This window comes from Notamacropus eugenii, chromosome 2 (genome assembly GCF_028372415.1).
Source record: "Notamacropus eugenii isolate mMacEug1 chromosome 2, mMacEug1.pri_v2, whole genome shotgun sequence".
NCBI classification, from domain to species: Eukaryota; Metazoa; Chordata; class Mammalia; order Diprotodontia; family Macropodidae; genus Notamacropus; species Notamacropus eugenii.
In genome coordinates, this window is record NC_092873.1 from 461,101,558 (window position 1) to 461,120,925 (window position 19,368).

A 19,368-nucleotide genomic window follows, 5' to 3' on the forward strand; every position below is an offset into this window, starting at 1 on the left:
ATATGGAGAGACGTCTGTGAACATATATACACATGTATATATACATATATAAACATACATATCTAAATAGATAGATATAGATATAGATATCTTGGACAGATGGACAATGTACTTGGCCCAGAATTAATTAGGAGGCAAAAAGTATATTGAACTGAATTTGAAAATTTGCGCCATCCTTTAATGCTCCTAAGCTGCTCTCTGGCAACAGAATCTTTCTTTTTAGCCCTAGTAATCTCCCAGAGATGCTATATAGCTATGAACCATAAAACACCACACTCAGGAATCACAATTGTGGGCGACCCAGAGGGGAATGGAGAGGCAAATCATGGTCATGAGTAGCTGAGTGGTCTAGGAGAGCTCATCTAGAAAATTTATTATTTTATTTATAATTTATTTATTACAGACTGATCCTTTATTACAGGAGAGCATAGATCAAGGCCATTTGGTGTAACAAATATGTTTTGTTGCTGTTTAGTCACTTTCAGTCATGTCTGACTGTAATGCCATTTGGAGTTTTCGGGGCAAAGATACAGGTTCTACACTCTGGAAAATGTATTGAAAAGATGAGCTACGTTTTTTATACTATTTTTCAAGATTTTGCTTGTTCTATATGGCTTCTTAGGAGAGAGAAATCAGGGCAGTGGGCAGAAACTGCAGAGAGGGAGAAGCTTCCTAACAATGAGGGTCATCCAAAACTAAATTCAACTTCCCCTTGACGTATCAGGTTCCTTTTCTCGAGATGTCTTCAAGCAAAGGCTGGATCACCATTTGTGAGATGCAAGAGATTTGTGGAGCACATAGGCAGTGTAGCAAATAGAACACTGGCCCTAGAGTCAGGAAGACCTGAGTTTGAATTGTGTGCCTCACACACTGGGCAAGTGACTTAACCTTTCTGACCCTCAGTTTTCCCATATGTAAAATGGAGATAATAATAGCGCTTCCCTCCCATGGTTTATCTTCATTCCTCGTATCCTCGTATCCTCTCTGTTACTTCATAGATCCGATCAGGAGCTATGTCTTGTGGTTTCTATCTCTGTAATCTCCTTCTCCTTCTCACCGATTACATGGAGACTGCCATAAATCAGTCCCTTATCCCCTCTTGACTTGATTATTGCCACAGTCTCCTCATTGGAGTCCCTGCCTTAAAGAATCCTCTACTCCATTCCATCTCCCTGTTCCCCAAAGCTTCCCCAAAGTAGTCTGAACACATCACTCTCCTACTCAGGGAACTTCGTCATTACCTACCTGTTGCTTAAAGGATCAAATACAAACCCGCCTCTTTGGCTTTTAAAGCCATTTGCAATCTAATCCAAACCTATCCTTTTGGCCTTCTGATACATTCCTCCCCTTCACTTGCTCTGTAGTTTCATTCTGTAGTCTGTCTTCTTCATGTTCTTTACATACAGCACTCTAACTTCTGTCTAATACCTTTGTACTTGGCCACCCCTTCTCCCTCTGCCTTTTACAATCTCTTACCTCCTTCAAGACTCAACTCAAACACCATCTTCTACCTGAAGCCCCTCTTGACCCCTCCTAATGCTAATGTCTACCACTGTATCCTTTGTTCTAGATATGCATGTAGACTTGCATATAAAATACACAATGTATGTTATGTGTTTGGGCAGCTGGTGGTGCAGTGGATAGAGTGCTGGGCCTGGAGTCAAGAGGATCTGAGTTCAAATCCAGCCTCAGATACTGTGTGACCCTGGGCAAATCACTTAACTCTATTTACTCTATTATCCCATCAGTAAAATGAGCTGGAGAAAGAAATGGCAAACCCCTCCAGTAACTTTACTAAGAAAACCCCAAATGGGGTCACAAAGAGTCAGGTACTCCTAATCATCATCAGCAATATGTTATATGCATATGTAGTGTGTGTATCTATATAACATACATACAAATCACACACACACAGGTGCATACATATACACACATTATATCCCCAATAGAATATTAGCTCCCTGAAAGCAGGAACTATTTCATTTTTTATCTTTGTATCCCTTGTATTGTGCCCAGTATAGACTAGGTGCTTAATAAATGCTTTTTTTTATTTGATCAATTAGTTTAGATTAGACCTGGATTTTACATGAACAATATTCTTATTCTTTTCTACTATATGCATGAAAATCCCCATTTTATTTGTTGCTTGTTAAGTTCAGAATAAAAACAAAATTATAATAAAATAATATAAGCTATCTAAAAGAAAAGACTATTTAAAAAAAATTTCTCTCTCAGCACTTGGCACATAGTAGGTGCTTAACAAATACTTGTTGAGCGCATGCATGCATGCATGATGGATGGATGGATGGATGGATGGATGGATGGATGGAGTGTACCCCAGCTACAGACAGCAGGGAATGCTGATGGATGTCAACTCAATTCAACAGACGCTTATTAGGTGATTGTTATGTACGCAGTACAATGCTGGGCACTAGAATTGTATCTTTCTCTTTCGTTAATTGTATTTCTTGTCTTTCAGTTGACAGTCCTCCAATTGAACCCTCCCAGTATGTCTCAGTTGTTCCCAAATACCCAGACAAGATGGGATTTGATGAGGTAAGGAGGGATGTCTATGTAAAAATATATAGATGGATATATATGTGTATATGTGTATATATATATGAATGCATACACACACACACACACACACATATATATATATACATGTGTATCTTTATGTACATGTGCAGTGTGAGGGTAAGTAACTGTGGCAACCTACTTAACATCAGAAATGAGATTGGAATTCAGGTGTTTCTTAGCTCCAAGTTCAGAACTCTAACCATTATGCAACATTGCTTCTCTAGCCTAGAGATATGTAACTGGAGGGGAGCTAAGTTCTCCAAGAGGCAGAGGGGAAAAGAGAGGGCAATTATCAGATGAAATGTCACTGCAGAGAAAAGAATAACTCGCACCTGCCTCACAGGGTTAATGTAACGCTCAGCTGAGATAAAATAAGTCATGTTCTTTGCAAACTAAAGCATTGTGCAAATATCTGTTATTATCAGAGCTGTCATTATTATGATTGTGAGAGGGGGAGAGGGTTGAAATTGAATTAGAGGGGATTTGAACAAAACGGCCAAGAGTTTTTAGAAATAATTAGGCATGGACATGGCCCAAGCAGTTTCATTGGCCCTGCAGACATATTCGTCCATATCATATCCATCTTTCTTGCCATCCTCCCTGACTCATGATACATGTCAAGCCCAGGGGTTCTTCCCCTGGGTAATGGGGGTGAGGAGATAAGGAGAGAAAGGGAGTCTGTGGGTACATTTCAATGGAATCCATGTACTTGAATGGGAAAAATATTACATCTTTATTTTTACTAACCCCTAACTGAGGTTATAATAATAGTTACAATGTTATTGTATAATTATAATGATAATATAATGGCATTGTATTGTAATAATATAATGCCATTATATTATAATAATTATAATGTTTGATAGTATAATAATTACAGCATAATGTTATTATATTATAACCCCTTCAATTATGATTTTTTTTAAAGTATTTTCTAAGAAAAGACCCATAGGCTATTCCAGTATGTTAAAGGGGTCCATGACATAAAAAAAGCTAAAACCCTTGCTCTATGCTAAGAGAACCCAAGTGTGTGCAGAGACATTCATTGCTTTCTTCCCTAACGAAGCATATTGTTTCTTCTGGATCCTGTCCTAATTTCTGTTAGGTCAACCTTGGAAACATGTGCCCATGATTCTTCATGGTTGGTTTTGTCTTGGAGAAGACAACGGAAGTTGGGCCATAAAAGTCATAACACAGTGAAGTTGGTTATAGAGGGGATCTCCTTTCCTGACAAAAAAAAAGGCAGTAGCAACTAATGTTTATGCAATTCTTTAAAGACAGCTTGTTATCCATACCTCTGGGATGAGTTAGGCGTGGACCTGCCCAGAGAGAGGGGGATGGAAAAGGGGATCTCTGAGGTTCTGTCAAGCTAGGATTTGGGGCCTGGTGTGGCCAATGTCTGGGCTGTATTGCATTTAATAGATTTCCTCCTCCCTCTCCCCCAGCTCACTTCCTATTTACAGTCGGCTACAACTGTATGCATGTATTTCTCTGTTGTCTGTGTTTTTCCTTTGTGGCTAGCGTTTTTATTGCCCTTGGACTGAGTAGGGCCTGAGGTTGGGTTTATATTTGCTAAAATCTGGCCTTCCCAGCTGAGAAGTCTGTTTTTGCTCCTGTTCTGCTTATAGCCAAGACAGAGCAACCAGTGTTCCCAGTCAACTCCATTATTATCCTTGTGAAAGGACTGTTGTTAGGTCACTCAGACAGAAGTGTGGAATTTGTACACACCAATTCCCACATACACAGGTATACACACACGTACAACCTGAAATAAATTTAGTGGTTTTCATGAAATTGAATAGAAGTATCAATTAAATTAAATATAAAGCATTTCAGCATCTCTTGAAAGCTTTTCTTTCTTTTTTGGAAGAAAAATAAGCATATTGTTATATTTTGTTTCAACACAACACATAATTCTTAACAAAACACCCAAACGCATCCCTTTACAAAATAACATTCCCCAAATAAATAGCCTTTTTTCCTATATCTTTGGTAAATCTACTTATCTCAAAACTTTCATTTCCTTAGATTTAGTTTTACTTTCTACTCAGATTCATAAAAATATTGCAGCTGGAAAGAAGCTTAGAGATCTAGCTGAGCCCCTGTATTCTGGAGATGAACCTGAGGGAGCTGCAATTCATACAAGAACAGACTGCTATTAGTTTGTAGTACATGTATACACTCGCAGGATTTAAAGCTAGACGGGATCTTGTAGAAAGTATCATAGCCCATTTTACAGAAGAGGAAACTGAGGTCTTGAGAGGTAAATTGATTTGTCTAAGGTTACATACATAGTAATTAAGAGAGCTCACATTTGAACTGACGATCTTGGATCGGAAATTCAATGCTCTTTTCACTACACCAAGCTGCTTAGTTGATAGCCCAGGCAGAAACAGAAGCAGGGTTTCCTGTTTTCTAGACCAGTATTCTACTGTTACATTTATCCCTTCTATATTGTGACTTTTCTCATTGCAGTTTCTATATATCATGGGTCAGCATAAGAAATTAAATGGGAATTTGCGGGGAGATTTGCAGAAGCCACAGATGACATGCAAAGGCCAGCAGACGACACAGAATAAGTAGTTTTACTTAACATTGATCTACATGTAGCCTATGACCAAATAGTTAACCCTAATTTTACAATAAAGTACTATAAACACCCCATAAAAGAAAGAGAAAAATTCCGACTTCTTTGCTGGTATGAAGGGAGGGTCATACGTCTTACACGGATTTTCCAGATCATGGGGCTTCCATCCCCCTAACCTCTATAATGTGGAAGGGATTACTATAGTAAAATATTTGTTGAAAAGGTCTCAGAAACAAAATATGAGCCTGCCAATGGAGAAATATCAGATTAAGTTATAGTTATGTGTCTAATGAATTATTACTGTGTTCTAAGGAAGAGTATATATGAAGAATTCGAAGAAACAAGGGGTAATGTGTATGAAAGGATGCAGAGGAAAGGAAGCCTTCCAGATGTGAACTTTATTTACAATACTGTGGTCATTGTATGTGTGATTGCTTCCTTAGAAATAAAACCCAAAATGAAAACACAACAAAATATGGGTTAAATCCAATGGTTGACGTAAACACCATTGGGATAAAGTTACAGGAAAGCCTCCTATTGTGTGAATGGGCCAGGCACTTGTACTATCTCTTTGAAGGAAGGGGGAGGAAAACCCTGACTTAACAATGCTTTATGTCTCCTTTCTACTTCCAGGCTTCAGAAATCATTTGCTTGACTTTGCTCCCTCTAGAGTATTTGGGAGATTTTCAGGAGCATCAGACTAACACAAGCAGAGTGGTTAAGCTTATACAAAGAGCTGATTTTGAGAAAAATGCTATTATAACAAACGTTTAGCAAGCACCTACTATGTGCAAGGCATTCTGTGGGTACAATGATTTTTTAAAATGACGTAGTCAGTCACTTGCAGGACCTCCGGGGGGAACAAATGACATATATGTTTAAATAGAACATGAACTAAGGAGTGATGAGTATTGAGGTGGGATCCAGGCAACTTGTTCTATTGAAAATTTGAGAGAACAAGGACGTTCTCGGCTAGTAATATTGGGGAAGGCTCCAGAAGCCAGCCTTGAGAGCCCTTTAAGCTTCGGGCCAACCCTAAATGTAAAATGTGAATATGAATGTAAAAAGTCAGTCTGCTTCATCAGCTGACTGCTGTCGTCCCTGCTCCAAAGACTCCATCAAAGCTTTCTTACTGCGTTTTACTGAATGCCCAGTATAATAAGCCTCGGTTCATAGGCTTTACTTCACAGGACGCTTGAAGTGGGATTTATTTAATTTGTGTTACTTTTCCCCCTTATTTTCCACTTAGATTTTCATGATAAACCTCAAACGGCGGAAGGACAGACGAGACCGAATGTTGCGCACACTTTATGAACAAGAGATTGAGGTCAAAATTGTAGAGGCTGTGGATGGAAAGTGAGTTTCTTTGTGTTTTTCTCCCCTCTTATATTTGCAGATTTTAGTTAGTGGGTTGAGACAATAATAAGAACTTCTGTGCACATCCTGCTTTGAATTTTATGAACTTTTCTTTCGCAGCACACTCTAAGTCAAGTAGTTCAAGTAAGGGAAGGGAAGGACATGGGAATAACCATCTCTAGAGCACCTACTCAGTGCCCCAGGCACTTTCTACAAATATTATCTCATTTGATCCTCACTACAATCCTGGGAGGTAGGTGGTATTCTTTTTCCTACTTTACAGTTGAGGAAATTGAGGCAGGCAGGCTTAGTGACTTATCCAAGCTCACACAACTAATGACTGAGGCTGGATTTGAACTTAGGTCTTCCAGACTCCAGACCCAGCATGCCATCCATTATACCACCAGCTGCCTCAAATAAGATAAAATATATAGACCATTTTGCAAGCTATCAAGTGCTATTTGTGTTAGCTATTATTATTGTTGCTGTTATTATATCTTGTCTGCATTTTACAGATGAGGAAACAGAAAATGACCTGTCCAGGGTCACAGAGCTAGGCAACTCCAGGACCAGGGTTGATTCCACAGCCAGTGCTTGTCCCACTACACCCCACCATTTCTAAATCAGGACGTTATTTCAAGTGGAAAGTCATTCCTGTACTAGCAACCTACTATTGCCAGGTCTTGACCATCAGAAGATAGGTCTTTTTCTCCTGAAATCAGTCATATGCAACTTGGTCTGAAGAGAAATAGCATGATCTGTAGCCACATTTGAGTGAGTGAAAACTATTAGACTATTAGCTCCTTGAGAGCAAAGACTGGTCTTTGTATTTGGTTTTTGCCTTTCTTTGTAGCCCTAGCACTTGGTCCTGTGCCTGGCACATAGTAGGTATTTAATTAATGCTAGCTGACCTACTGACAATTACTCCCCAAATATGCCCCAAATCCTGCCCAGCTGGAAACAGTGGCCTGGATCCACCTGGCTAACAATGGTTACTGCTCACAAGAGGGCATTCTTTGAGTTATGATCCTAACTGCCACTCTTCTGTGATGGGATGGGATGTGGAATATGTGTTTAGACCCTAGTCCAAAGAAAGGCCCCTGTGCCCTGCCTTTCCCAATACCTGCCACAGCCCGCAAGTGCACCCTGATCTGGCTACTTCTTATGTTCTGCTGACCATAGAACGTGGGCAGCAGCATATGAAAACTGCCATATCCTCCTGGTGGACTTCATTCAGTCTTTGCCAATGAACACTATTTCCCAACGCAAGGTTCTCAGGAATTCTCTAAATCTGGCTGACTTGGATTGGGATTAGTCCTGTGTCCCTTCATCTCCACTCAGTATATCAACCTCAGAACACCTCAAAGTTATAAAATTCACATTCTTGAGATGCTAGGCCCTTGGAATCATAAAATTTGAGCTGGAAGAGATTTTTTAGAACATCTAGCCCTATATGCTCATTGAACTGGTAGGAAAACTGGGACTGGGAAAAGTGAAATAACCAACCCAAGATCATGGAGCTAGTTAGTGACAAAACTAGAACTGGCACCCAAGACACCTAATTCCACCATCTAGTTTTCTTTCCATTGAACCACAAGGGAAAGGCCTACCAAGAAGAGCAGTGCATGATGAGAAATCACTTTTTAAAAGGAGAGCCTCTTGTTCCTTTAAATACTCTTTCAAGGTGCCCATTACCACTCATTATCATTGGAGGCAGCGAGGTGGCCCAGTAGCTAGGGCACTGGGCCTGAAATTAGGAAAACCCGAGTTCAAATCCAGCCTCAGACTAACTGTGTGATCCTGGGCAAGTCACAACTTCTGTGTACCTCAGTTTCCTCAACTGTAAAATGGAAATAATGATAGCACCTACCTCCCAGCCTTGTTGTAAGGATCAAATGAGATAATAGTTGTAAAGTTCTTGGCATAGTGCCTAGTATGTAGTAGGCACTATATAAATTATCTGTTCCCATTTGTTCAGTCAGATGGCCTAAAGCAAGTAGCTATACCAAGATTCCAAATCAATTTTTCTCATAGAATGTCTTTAGAATCTCAGGGATAGGAGGGGATAGATGAAGAATGAGATGCCTGGGGAGAAAGGAAGAATGTGTTAGGAGATGAAACTAGCATGAGCAAATCCATTCTGGGTTTGGATTTGTAGGGTTTGGTCAGCCAGACCCAAGACTGTATAGGCCTATTTCTCAGTGCACTTAGCCAAAGTCTGTCTCTGTTTTCAGTTTTCATTTGCCAAAGGCATCCAACTGACTTACAGTCTGCTTTATTTTAGCTATTGCTGTCCATATTTTTCCTAACTAGAATGTCCCTTAAACAAGAGAGCCAGGGGGTTGTGCATGGGCATGTGGACATGGGTAGAGCTGCCTTTCCTGATACCAGCTGGTCAATGTGACAGGTGCTTGAGTGCTCTGGAGATAACACAGTCCCTCGTGGCTTTGCTGGACTCAGCTCGGTTGTTTTGGGGCTGATGAAACCAATCCCTTATTAGCCAATGGGGGAAGAACTGGGGAATCAGGGGAACTTTCAAAAGAGAGTCTCTATGCCCCTGGTACCTTTTTCCTCTCACCCTCCAGGTGACATCCCCCCAATTCTGAGAGTTCCCATGAAGAAGGTGAGGTAGGAGAAGCTCACCCTTCCCCTACCCTCAACCACCATGTAACTAACTGTGCCTACAAAATAATCAAAGCTCATTTCTTGCTTGGGCGAGCCCATACCTGAGCTTGGGGCTAGCCCTTCTGTTTGTCCTTTCCTTGTCTTAGATGAATAAATATCCATTCTGATGTAGAAATGTTCAGGCTAGGAGGCCATCTTGTGAATTCAAGATTTGGTGGTCCTGACTGTGGACTAACTAGTAGCAAGGAGAGAAAACCTTAGCTACAGCTTTGTTGTTCTTGGGACAAGACAAAATGATGAGCCCACAGTCTGGCCTGACTTACCCAAATAGCATACTCTTAAAGTCCTACTGAGTCATCAGCCCTTCCCTGCTCAATGGCCCGTAAAGGGATCCTCGGCTTCATCATCCACAGGACACTCAAATCCCAAGTCATCCAAGGTCAGCAGGAGTCACTCTGCCCAAGTTCTGTGTGACCCTGGTTATTCAGGGACATTCAGACCCTCACCTTCACAGAAAGCTATTACTCAACAAAACAACTCTAAGTCACTCTAAGAACACTCTTAAGTCACAAGGATTCCTCTCCTTATTTTCTTTTCATATGAGTAGCTATGCAGCTAGATATCAATCTGTTCTTCTCTTAGAACATGTTCCTGGGTTGGAGTTTTTGGGCAGTGGGGGGAGTAGAGGGATGGTCATGAATGTGCAGTAGTTGCACCTTTTAACATAGTAAGAACCTTCCTTTGTTTTGCAGGGCCCTGAATACAAGTCAGCTGAAAGCTCTGAATATTGAAATGCTACCTGGGTACAAGGATCCCTATTCTTCTAGGCCATTGACAAGGGGAGAAATTGGTTGTTTTCTTAGCCACTATTCTATCTGGAAGGAGGTAAATGCTGCTTTTCACATTTATTTTTGTAGCCCAGGGCTTTGGTCAAAATGGGCATCGAGCTATTCCTTGAATTGAATGGAATGGAATATCTCCTTTTCTAACAACAAAAAAGAGTGACTTGTAGGACTCTGGAGTGAATTGCTTGGGGTTTGAAATGGTATAATATTAATTAACTTGGAACCTTATGTTGCACTTCAGACAATGCTCACCTTATGACGCATTTGGTCATATGCTGGACTTCTCATTTAAAAACCGGTAACCAAGGAGCAAAGCCGAGTAAGAATTGACACCACATCAAGCAGTGAGGGCCCATGGATCCTGACACACCCCTGATGCTGAGATCTTTTTAAAAACAAACAAGACGTCTTCATGGAATAGGAAGGAACTTCCAAGGCCACCCAGTCTGACATATAGGGGAACAATAACATTTACATAGAACTTTAGAGTCGGTAAAGTGCCAACACGAGCTTCACAGCCATTTGAGGGAGATGCTGGAATTGTTATTATCTCAGTCCCAGAGATGGGGAAACAGGCATTGAGAGGCTAAGGGGCTTGCCCATGGTCCCACAGCTGTCAGAGCCAGTATCTATGGCCAAGTAGTCCTGGTTCCAAGTCCCCAATGCTCTCTACCACATTACATGGCTAGCCCAGAATGTGCTCTACAACTTACCTGACAGTGGCTCATCCAGCCTGGGCTTGGAGATCTTCAATGACTGGAAACTCACTGCCTCCTAAAGCAGCTCATTCCACTTTCTGAGACTTCTAATTATTAGGAAGGTTTTCTTTGACTTGAGCCCAAATTGGCCTCTCTAGAACTTTCACTTGATGGAGCCTGATGCCTCATCTCCTTGTGGTCTATTGTACTTCTGTATCTTTTTTATTAGTAGTAAAGCACAGGTAAGTGGGAATGATCAATTGGTTTGAAGTGTGTCCTCCTTTTCTTAAAATACCAGGTAATTGACCGAGAACTGGAGAAGACGCTTGTTATTGAGGACGACGTGCGTTTTGAACATCAGTTTAAGAAGAAACTTGTGAAGTTGATGGATGACATTGACCGTGTGCAGCTAGACTGGGAATTAATGTGAGTGAAAGAGAAGGGGTATTAGCATAGGGGTGGGGGAGACTGAGTTTCTAGGGAGTCCTCACCCTCTGGAAGATGGAGGTCACCATTCACCACATGTCAATTCAATTCTTTTATTCAAAAATTTTTTAAATTAACAAATTTTTTCTCCTTTCTATTTCTCTCTGTCTCAAATTGAAAAAAACAAAAAACTTTGTAATAAATATGCATAGTCAAGCAAAACCTATTCTTCCATTGGCCATGTCCTAAAATGCTTGTCTCATTCTGCCTCTTGAGTTCATCATCTAGTGTGAGAACTAGCTGAGCCTTTTTCAGGGCTGCTCATCTACCTGCCACCCAGATGCCACTTGTGGCTCCAAGAAGCTGTAGCATGCACAGCTGCCATACTAGCTGGGTAAACTGGCTTGGCAGATGGGCTAAACCAGGTGGAGGGTAACTGATGAACCTCAAACTTATCAGTGAGTTAGTGAAGTATCTGCCCCAAGCATATGAAAACTTCCCAATGGAAGAGGCAGATATGAATATTTTGTTCCAATGGGTCATGAAGGCAGCAGAAATAGGCACTATGGAGCACCTAGAGCTTGGTCAGACACTGATGCCCAGGTCTTCACTGCAACCAGAGTCATCTCCAGCCATCTTGACTTTTGTCTTGGCACTGAACTTTGATGACTCTGGAAGAGAGAGTGAGGCTGATAACTTAGCACAACTCTGCCTCACTTAAATCCAATTTACATGAGAGTCAAAGAGCATCACCCACACCATTTTACTATTTCGTTATTCTGTTGTTTTACTATGTTACTATTTTACCTACCTCGAAGTCCTGTGGTGATAGCAAGTGATGAAGCAGCAGGAGCAGATACACAGGGAGCTGTGGTCACAATCCTGCACACAGAGTTGTCACTGGACTGAAACAGCAGTGGAATTTGGTAGCCCCCTGAGGGTCTGAGAAGCCTTTTAAGGACTGCACTGCTCACCTCCTGGTGTGAGAAAGAGGTTAGAAAAGATGTCCTAAAAATTGTATGCTTCACGCAACCTTGGCCTGCTTACCATGACAGAAAGGGATCCCACTCTGTGGTCAAAACACAAAAACATGCTCAAAAACTATTGTGAAAATGATTCCACTCTCCATCAGTACGTGGAATATGCACACACTTATGGACAACATGAAATCCAATAAACATGAAAGACAGATAGCTCTTGTTGCAGAGAATTCAGCAAATATGGCAGCCCTGACTGAAACAAGGCTGGCAGATGAAGGCCAGCTTCCCCAGGTCAGAGCTAGATACACATTTTTCTAGAATGGCTATAGTAACAGGGAGCACAGTGAAGTTGGCTTAGGTTTTGCAATCAAATCTAATCTAGTCAACAAGTTCGTATGCTTCTCAAAAGGAGTAAATGGCAGGCTCATGACAATGTGGTTGCCATTTGCACCAAAGTACCACACCACCATCATTAGTGCTTGTGCTCCCACCATGATGAACCCTGATGAAGTCAAAGAAAAATTTTATAAACACCTGGAGACTTTCATCATCATTGTGCTGGAAAATGACAACGTGGTAATTCTTGGTAACTTTTATGCCTGTGTAAGTACAGACTATCTATCAGACATGGCTGGCAGTCCATGGGAGGAATGGAACCAGAAACACCAACAGCAGTGGTCACTTACCATTGAAGAAGACTTGTACATCTCATGACCTGATCACCAACGCTGTCTTCCATTTACCTAAATGCAACAAAACATCATGGATGAAGCCTCACAGCAAGCAATGGAATTTAATAGACTATGTGATTGTAAAGAGAAGAGACAGACAGGATGTGAGAGTGATGAAGGTGATGTGCAACAAAGTGCTGGGTTGGTCCTAGACTTTCCCAAACCTCCCCTTCCCCTTTCTCTTTTTATCTCACCAAAAATATAGAAATGACTCTATATGAGATCTAAAACAAAGTTTCCATGCCAACAAAGATTTACAAGGCAAAGGGTCCATTGCTTATATAAAAATTGACTAAAATCTTTCAGGTTATATGGCAAAAGGAGGTTATCCCCCAGGAGATCAAGGATTCCTCTGTTGTCCATTTTGATGAAGGAAAAGGAAGTAGGTTGTCCTGTAACAACCATGGGGGAGGAGGATGTCTCTCTCTTAGTCACTGCTGGCAAGATTCTTTCCAGTCTTCCTTAGCAGGCTGATTCTTTGCCTTCAAAAAATGGTCACCGGGGGTGGAGCCAAGATGGCGGAGTAGAAAGACACACATATGCAGGCTCTCCCCACACAGCCCATAAAATACCTGTAGGGAGGGACTCTCAACAAATTTTGGAGCAGCAGAAGTGGAGAACAACAGAGTAGAGGAGATTTCCAGCCCAGGTTCACTTGAAAGGTCCATGAGAAACGTCTTTTGCACCAGGCATGGAGCGGAGCCCAGCCCAGCATTGGATGAGCAGCATGGCTCTGGGAGGAGGATACCTCAGGGATGGAATCCCCAGCCCCAGCAGCAGTAGTTGGAAGATCCCTCAACCCACAGGCACCAAAGGTCAGTGACAGGGTTTTTTCAGCTGGCTGGGAAGGGAGAAGTGCCTTCCCATAGCTCTGGCCTCAGGCGGTGGCCACAGAGGCCACATCGGGCAGGCAGCAGCAGTTCCCACAGCAGCCTGTACAGCAGCCTGCATCCATTATTGGATTGTCAAACCCCTAGGGGCACGGAGGAGCTGATTATTACCTCAGCCCTATGTAGAGGCCCTGAGGGAGCTGATCTTCATCTCACACTGAATGGCAGTGGAACTGGGAGGCCAGGTGGCTGTGGAGAGGAAACTCTGCTAAGATTCTGGGCACAAAAATCTCTCCCTACTCCCAGACGAGTGTATACGCTTGATTGTGCCACCTTGGAGGAACTGAGACCTTACAGATCCCCAGAGTATACAGATCCCCAGAGTATATCAATCCCCAGAGTATACCCTGCTCTTGACAAAGGACCCAAAAGTCAAGTAACTGGTTGGGAAAATGCCCAAAAAAGGGGAAAAAAATAAGACCATAGAAGGTTACTTTCTTGGTGAACAGATGTCTCCTCCCATCCTTTCAGATGAGGAAGAACAATGCTTACCATCAGGGAAAGACATAAAAGTCAAGGCTTCTGTATCCCAACATCCAAAATAAATATTCAATGGTCTCAGGCCATGGAAGAGCTCAACAAGGATTTTGAAAATCAAGTAAGAGAGGTGGAGGAAAAATTGGGAAGAGAAATGAGAGAGATGCAAGAAAAGCATGAAAAGTGGGTCAACACCTTGCTAAAGGAGACCCCAAAAATGCTGAAGAAAATAACACCTTGAAAAATAGGCTAACTCAATTGGCAAAAGAGGTTCAAAAAGCCAATGAGGAGAAGAATGCTTTCAAAAGCAGAATTAGCCAAATGGAAAAGGAGGTCCAAAAGCTCGCTGAAGAAAACAGTTCTTTCAAAATTAGAATGGAACAGATGGAAGCTAATGACTTTATGAGAAACGAAGAAATCACAAAACAAAACCAAAAGAATGAAAAAATGGAAGATAATGTGAAATATCTCATTGGAAAAACAAGTGACCTGGAAAATAGATCCAGGAGAGACAATTTAAAAATTATGGGACTACCTAAAAGCCTTGTCAAAAAAAGAGCCTAGACATCATCTTTCATGAAATTATCAAGGAAAACTGCCCTGAGATTCTAGAACCAGAGGGCAAAATAAATATTGAAAGAATCCACTGATCACCTGCTGAAAGAGATCCAAAAGAAGAAACTCCTAGGAACATTGTGGCCAAATTCCAGAGTTCCCAAGTCAAGGAGAAAATATTGCAAGCAGCTAGAAAGAAACAATTCAAGTATTGTGGAAATATAATCAGGATAACACAAGATCTAGCAGCTTCTACATTAAAGAATCGAAGGGCATGGAATAGGATATTCCAGAAGTCAAAGGAACTAGGACTAAAACTAAAAATCACCTACCCAGCAAAACTGAATATAATACTTCAGGGGGAAAAAAATGGTCTTTCAATGAAATAGAGGACTTTCAAGCATTCTTGATGAAAAGACCAGAGGTGAAAAGAAAATTTGACTGTCAAACACAAGAATCAAGAGAAGCATGAAAAGGTAAACAGGAAAGAGAAGTCATAAGGGACTTACTAAAGTTGAACTGTTTACATTCCTACATGGAAAGACAGTATTTGTAACTCTTGAAACTTTTTCAGTATCTGGATAATCGGTGGGATTACACACACACCTACACATACACACACACACACACACACACACTCACACACACACACACAGACAGAGAGACAGAGAGCACAGGGTGAATTGAATAGGATGGGATCATATCTTTAAAAAATGAAATTAAGGGGTGAAAGAGAAATATATTGGGAGGAGAAAGGGAGAAATGGAATGGGGCAAATTATCTCATAAAAGAGGCAAGTAAAAGACTTTTCAGTGGGGGGGAAAAGGGGGGGAGGTGAGAGAAAAAACATGAAGCTTACTCTCATCACATTCGACTCAAGGAAGGAATAAAGTGCGCACTCATTTTGGTATGAAAATCTATATTACAATATAGGAAAGTGGGAGAGAAGGGGATAAGCAAGGTGGGGGGGATGATGGAAGGGAGGGCAGTGGGAGGAGGGAGCAATTAGAAGTCAACACTCTTGGGGAGGGACAGGATCAAAAAAGAGAATAGAAGCAATGAGGGGCAGGATAGGATGGAGGGAAATATGGTTAGTCTTACACAACACGACTATTATGGAAGTCATTTGCAAAACTACACAGATATGGTCTATATTGAATTGCCTGCCTTCCCAAAGGGGATAGGTGGGGAGGGAGGGAGGGAGGAAGAGAAGTTGGAACTCAAAGTTTTAGGAACAACTGTTGAGTATTGTTCTTGCATACAACTAGAAAATAAGAAATACAGGTAATAGGGTATAGAAAGTTATCTTGCCCTACAGGACAAAAGAGAAGATGGGGATAAGGGAAGTGAGGGATGTTAGAAGGGAGGGCAGATTGGTGATAGGGGTAATTAGAATGCTTGACGTTTTGGGGTTGGGGGAGGGGAGAAATGGGGAGAAAATTTGGAACCCAAAATTTTGTGGAAATGATTGTTGAAAACTTAAATAAATAAATTTAAATACAAAAAAAAAAATGGTCACCTACCTGAGAGTCACTGTGGCTTCAGAAATGGTCAAAGGATAGTTCACATAGTATTTGCTACCCCACAACTCCAGAAGAAAAGCCAGGAGCAGAGCAGAGGTCTGCACACAACATTCGTTGATCTAACCAAGGAGTTTGATACCGGGCCTTATGAGGTCCTGTGGAATATCATGGCAAAATTTGGCTGCCCAGAGAGGTTCATCAGTATTGTACACCAATTTCATTATGGCATGCTTGGATGGGTTCTGGATAATATGTGATGCTCTTGTGCTTTCCCAGTCATTAATGCAGCAAAGCAGGACTGTGTGCTTACTTCCATGCTTTTTAGCAAATGTTTTCAATGATGTTGTCAGACATCTTCAAGGAGGACAAAAACAGCATCAAGGTCAACTACCACACTGTTCAGGTACCATACTTTTCACTTTTATTTAACTTGAAAAGACTGCAAGCCAAGACTAAAGTGGAGGGAGAATTGGTGCACAACTTTTTGTGCACAGATGATTGTGCACTCAGTACAGCCTCTGATGCTGAGATACGACCAAGTATGGATCAAATTTCTACCATTTGTGCTAATTTTGGCCTAGCAACAAACATCAAGAAAACAGAAGCTCTCCATCAGCTGGCACCACACCATCCATACATGGAACCATCAGTTACAACAAATGGAAAAGATGTGAATGCTGCGGAGCAGTTCACTTACCTTGGCAGTATACTTTCCAGGGATGCACACATAAATGATGAGGTTGGTTCACACATTGCCAGAGCTAGCTCAGCATTTGGGAGGCTCAGAAAGAATGTTTGGGAGAGAAGAGGTATTAGGATGCCTATCAAGCTGAAGACTTATAGAGCTGCTGTGCTGGTTTCATTGTTGTATGCCCATTAAACCTGGACAGTCTACCAGCACCATGCCAGAAAATTGAACTACTTCCATTTGAATTGTTTTAGGAAGATTCTGAAGATCACCTGGCAAGATAAGGTAGTACACACCTTCTCAAGCTGAACTGCCAGACATTCAAACTGCTGCCAAGGGTACACCTCCAGTGGGCTGGTCACGTTCAAATGCCAGATGTACATTTCCCTAAAAGACGATTTTACAGAGAACTCACACAAGGCAGATATTCAAGGCAGTTGCCCACATGGTGGTCAGAAGCAGCAATACAAGAGCACTTTCAAGATGTCTTTGAAGAGCTTTGTATCCATTGTGAGACATGGGAGACACTGACATAGGACCACCTAGTGTGGCGTGCCCACATCAGAGAAGGCACTGTGCTCTGTGAGCGAAGCAGAATTACGTTAGCTCCAAAGAAACATCAGATGCACAAATGCAGAGACTTCTCTCTCCCAAAGGATCATAGAAACTATACATTTTTGTGCCTGACCTGCGGTAGAGCCTTCCTAGCTTGCATTGGTCTGATCGACCACAGCCCACCACAGTATACATTGAACCTGACGTTGTGGTGCCATTTTGATCGTCTTCAAGCATGAAGGGCAAACACAAAGAGTGATATTCAGGCCTTTAATTGAATGCCACCCACATGCCAGTCAAGTCCTTCTTGGGAGCACTACATTGATCCAATCAAACCATCCTTGCACTATGTATGTAGGGGAGTGTCATAGGATGATGGTGTTCTTTTTCTACTTCTCTTTGATACCAAAATGTCCTTCTATGATAGCGGCAATATCTCACATCCTTTGACAGTTAATAGGAATCTCTTCCTTTACTCAAAAACACTTTCTGTCCCTTTCATCCCTAAATTGCTATGTTTATCTTAAAAGAACAGCATGGTTTACAATAGGATCTGAGATCTTAAGGCTGGACAGGATCTTAGAGGGCATCTAATCCAAACTCATTGTTTCCCTGAGGAAGAAACCGAGGACTGGGTCCTACAGAGCCAGGATTCAAGCTTAGATCAAGGGACATCAAGTTCAGCTCTTTCCAAAGGGCAGGGGTCAGGAAAGAGGGTAGGAGCCTCATTGGTGGAGCCCTATTTATTTTGCAGTAAATAAAATGAAAGAAGACCTTTTTCCGACCTTTTGGTTGGAAAATCTAGAGCCAAAACAGAATATTGGATTGCCTCCTCAGCCCAGGATAAGACCAGCAAATCAGGCATGCACTCTCCAGTTGGAAACGAAAGCCAACGTAGGCCTGAGGAACATCTGACAGCAGGGCTTGAAACAGCAAAACACTGTGGGAGGAAACTCAGGGTAACACACCTGGGAGCAATTGATTCTAATCTGCTAGTTACTGAATGCTTATTTATCTGCCATAGCTGAAAGTCTGGGGGCAGGTTTTAAAAGCCATGAGGAACATTTCCCTTCTTCCTAACTGTTGAGGAAGAAGCCAAACTTTCCTCCGTCTTTCCTGTGGCATGTCAAAGTCAGTTTCATCAAGTAGGGTCCTGCTCCTTGCCAAAAGCAGCTGGCACCACCTTCCCTGCTCCAGAAGGGGATCTTAAGCGTGTGCCCAAAGAGAATACTTTCTCCAAAGAGACAACATATCTAGATCACAGGAAGCCTTATTATAGCTTAATGATGCCTTGGCTAAATATCCATATTATATGACTAGTAACCTTTAAAATGTGTACTGACCAGTCACTTAGAATCATTGTTTCTTCGCCACTCCACTAGATAAGACTACCATTTCTGGGCATAAAATCATTATTATTCTACTTAAAGACCCTCCAGAGATGGAAATTCTATGGTCTCCCTTAGCAAACTGTTCCTATTCAATTAAATACACTTTTGTTAAATGTCTACTATGTGCCTAGCATGGTACTCCACTGAGTATGAAGATTCTGTTGGTCCGTTGTTTTCAGTTGTGTTCATCTCTTCGTGACCCCATTTGGGATTTTCTTGGCAAAGATACTTGACAAAGATGCCAGTTCCTTCTCCAGCTCATTTGACAGATGAGGAAACTGAGGCAAACTGGGTTAATTGACTTGCCCAGGGTTATACAGCTAGTAAGTGTCTGAGGTCTCAAAAAGTTGAGGCTTCCTGATGCCAGGTCCAGTACTCTTATCTACGAGGCCACCTACCTGCCCCTCCATATAAAGATTCAAAAACAAAGCAAATGAACAAAAACCAATGCACCAGCCTCT

At 41.7% G+C, this 19,368-nt stretch overlaps 1 protein-coding gene across 1 annotated transcript in view; it reads left to right on the forward strand.

Moving 5' to 3' along the window:
* Positions 1-19,368, forward strand: part of COLGALT2 (collagen beta(1-O)galactosyltransferase 2) — a 138,639-nt gene that overhangs the window by 110,774 nt on the left and 8,497 nt on the right. Inside the window, exons 8-11 of the mRNA XM_072648410.1 lie at positions 2,480-2,556; positions 6,417-6,523; positions 9,901-10,033; positions 10,990-11,117. Of these exons, the coding sequence (XP_072504511.1) occupies positions 2,480-2,556; positions 6,417-6,523; positions 9,901-10,033; positions 10,990-11,117 (445 nt within the window). The remainder of the gene's footprint in view (positions 1-2,479; positions 2,557-6,416; positions 6,524-9,900; positions 10,034-10,989; positions 11,118-19,368) is intronic.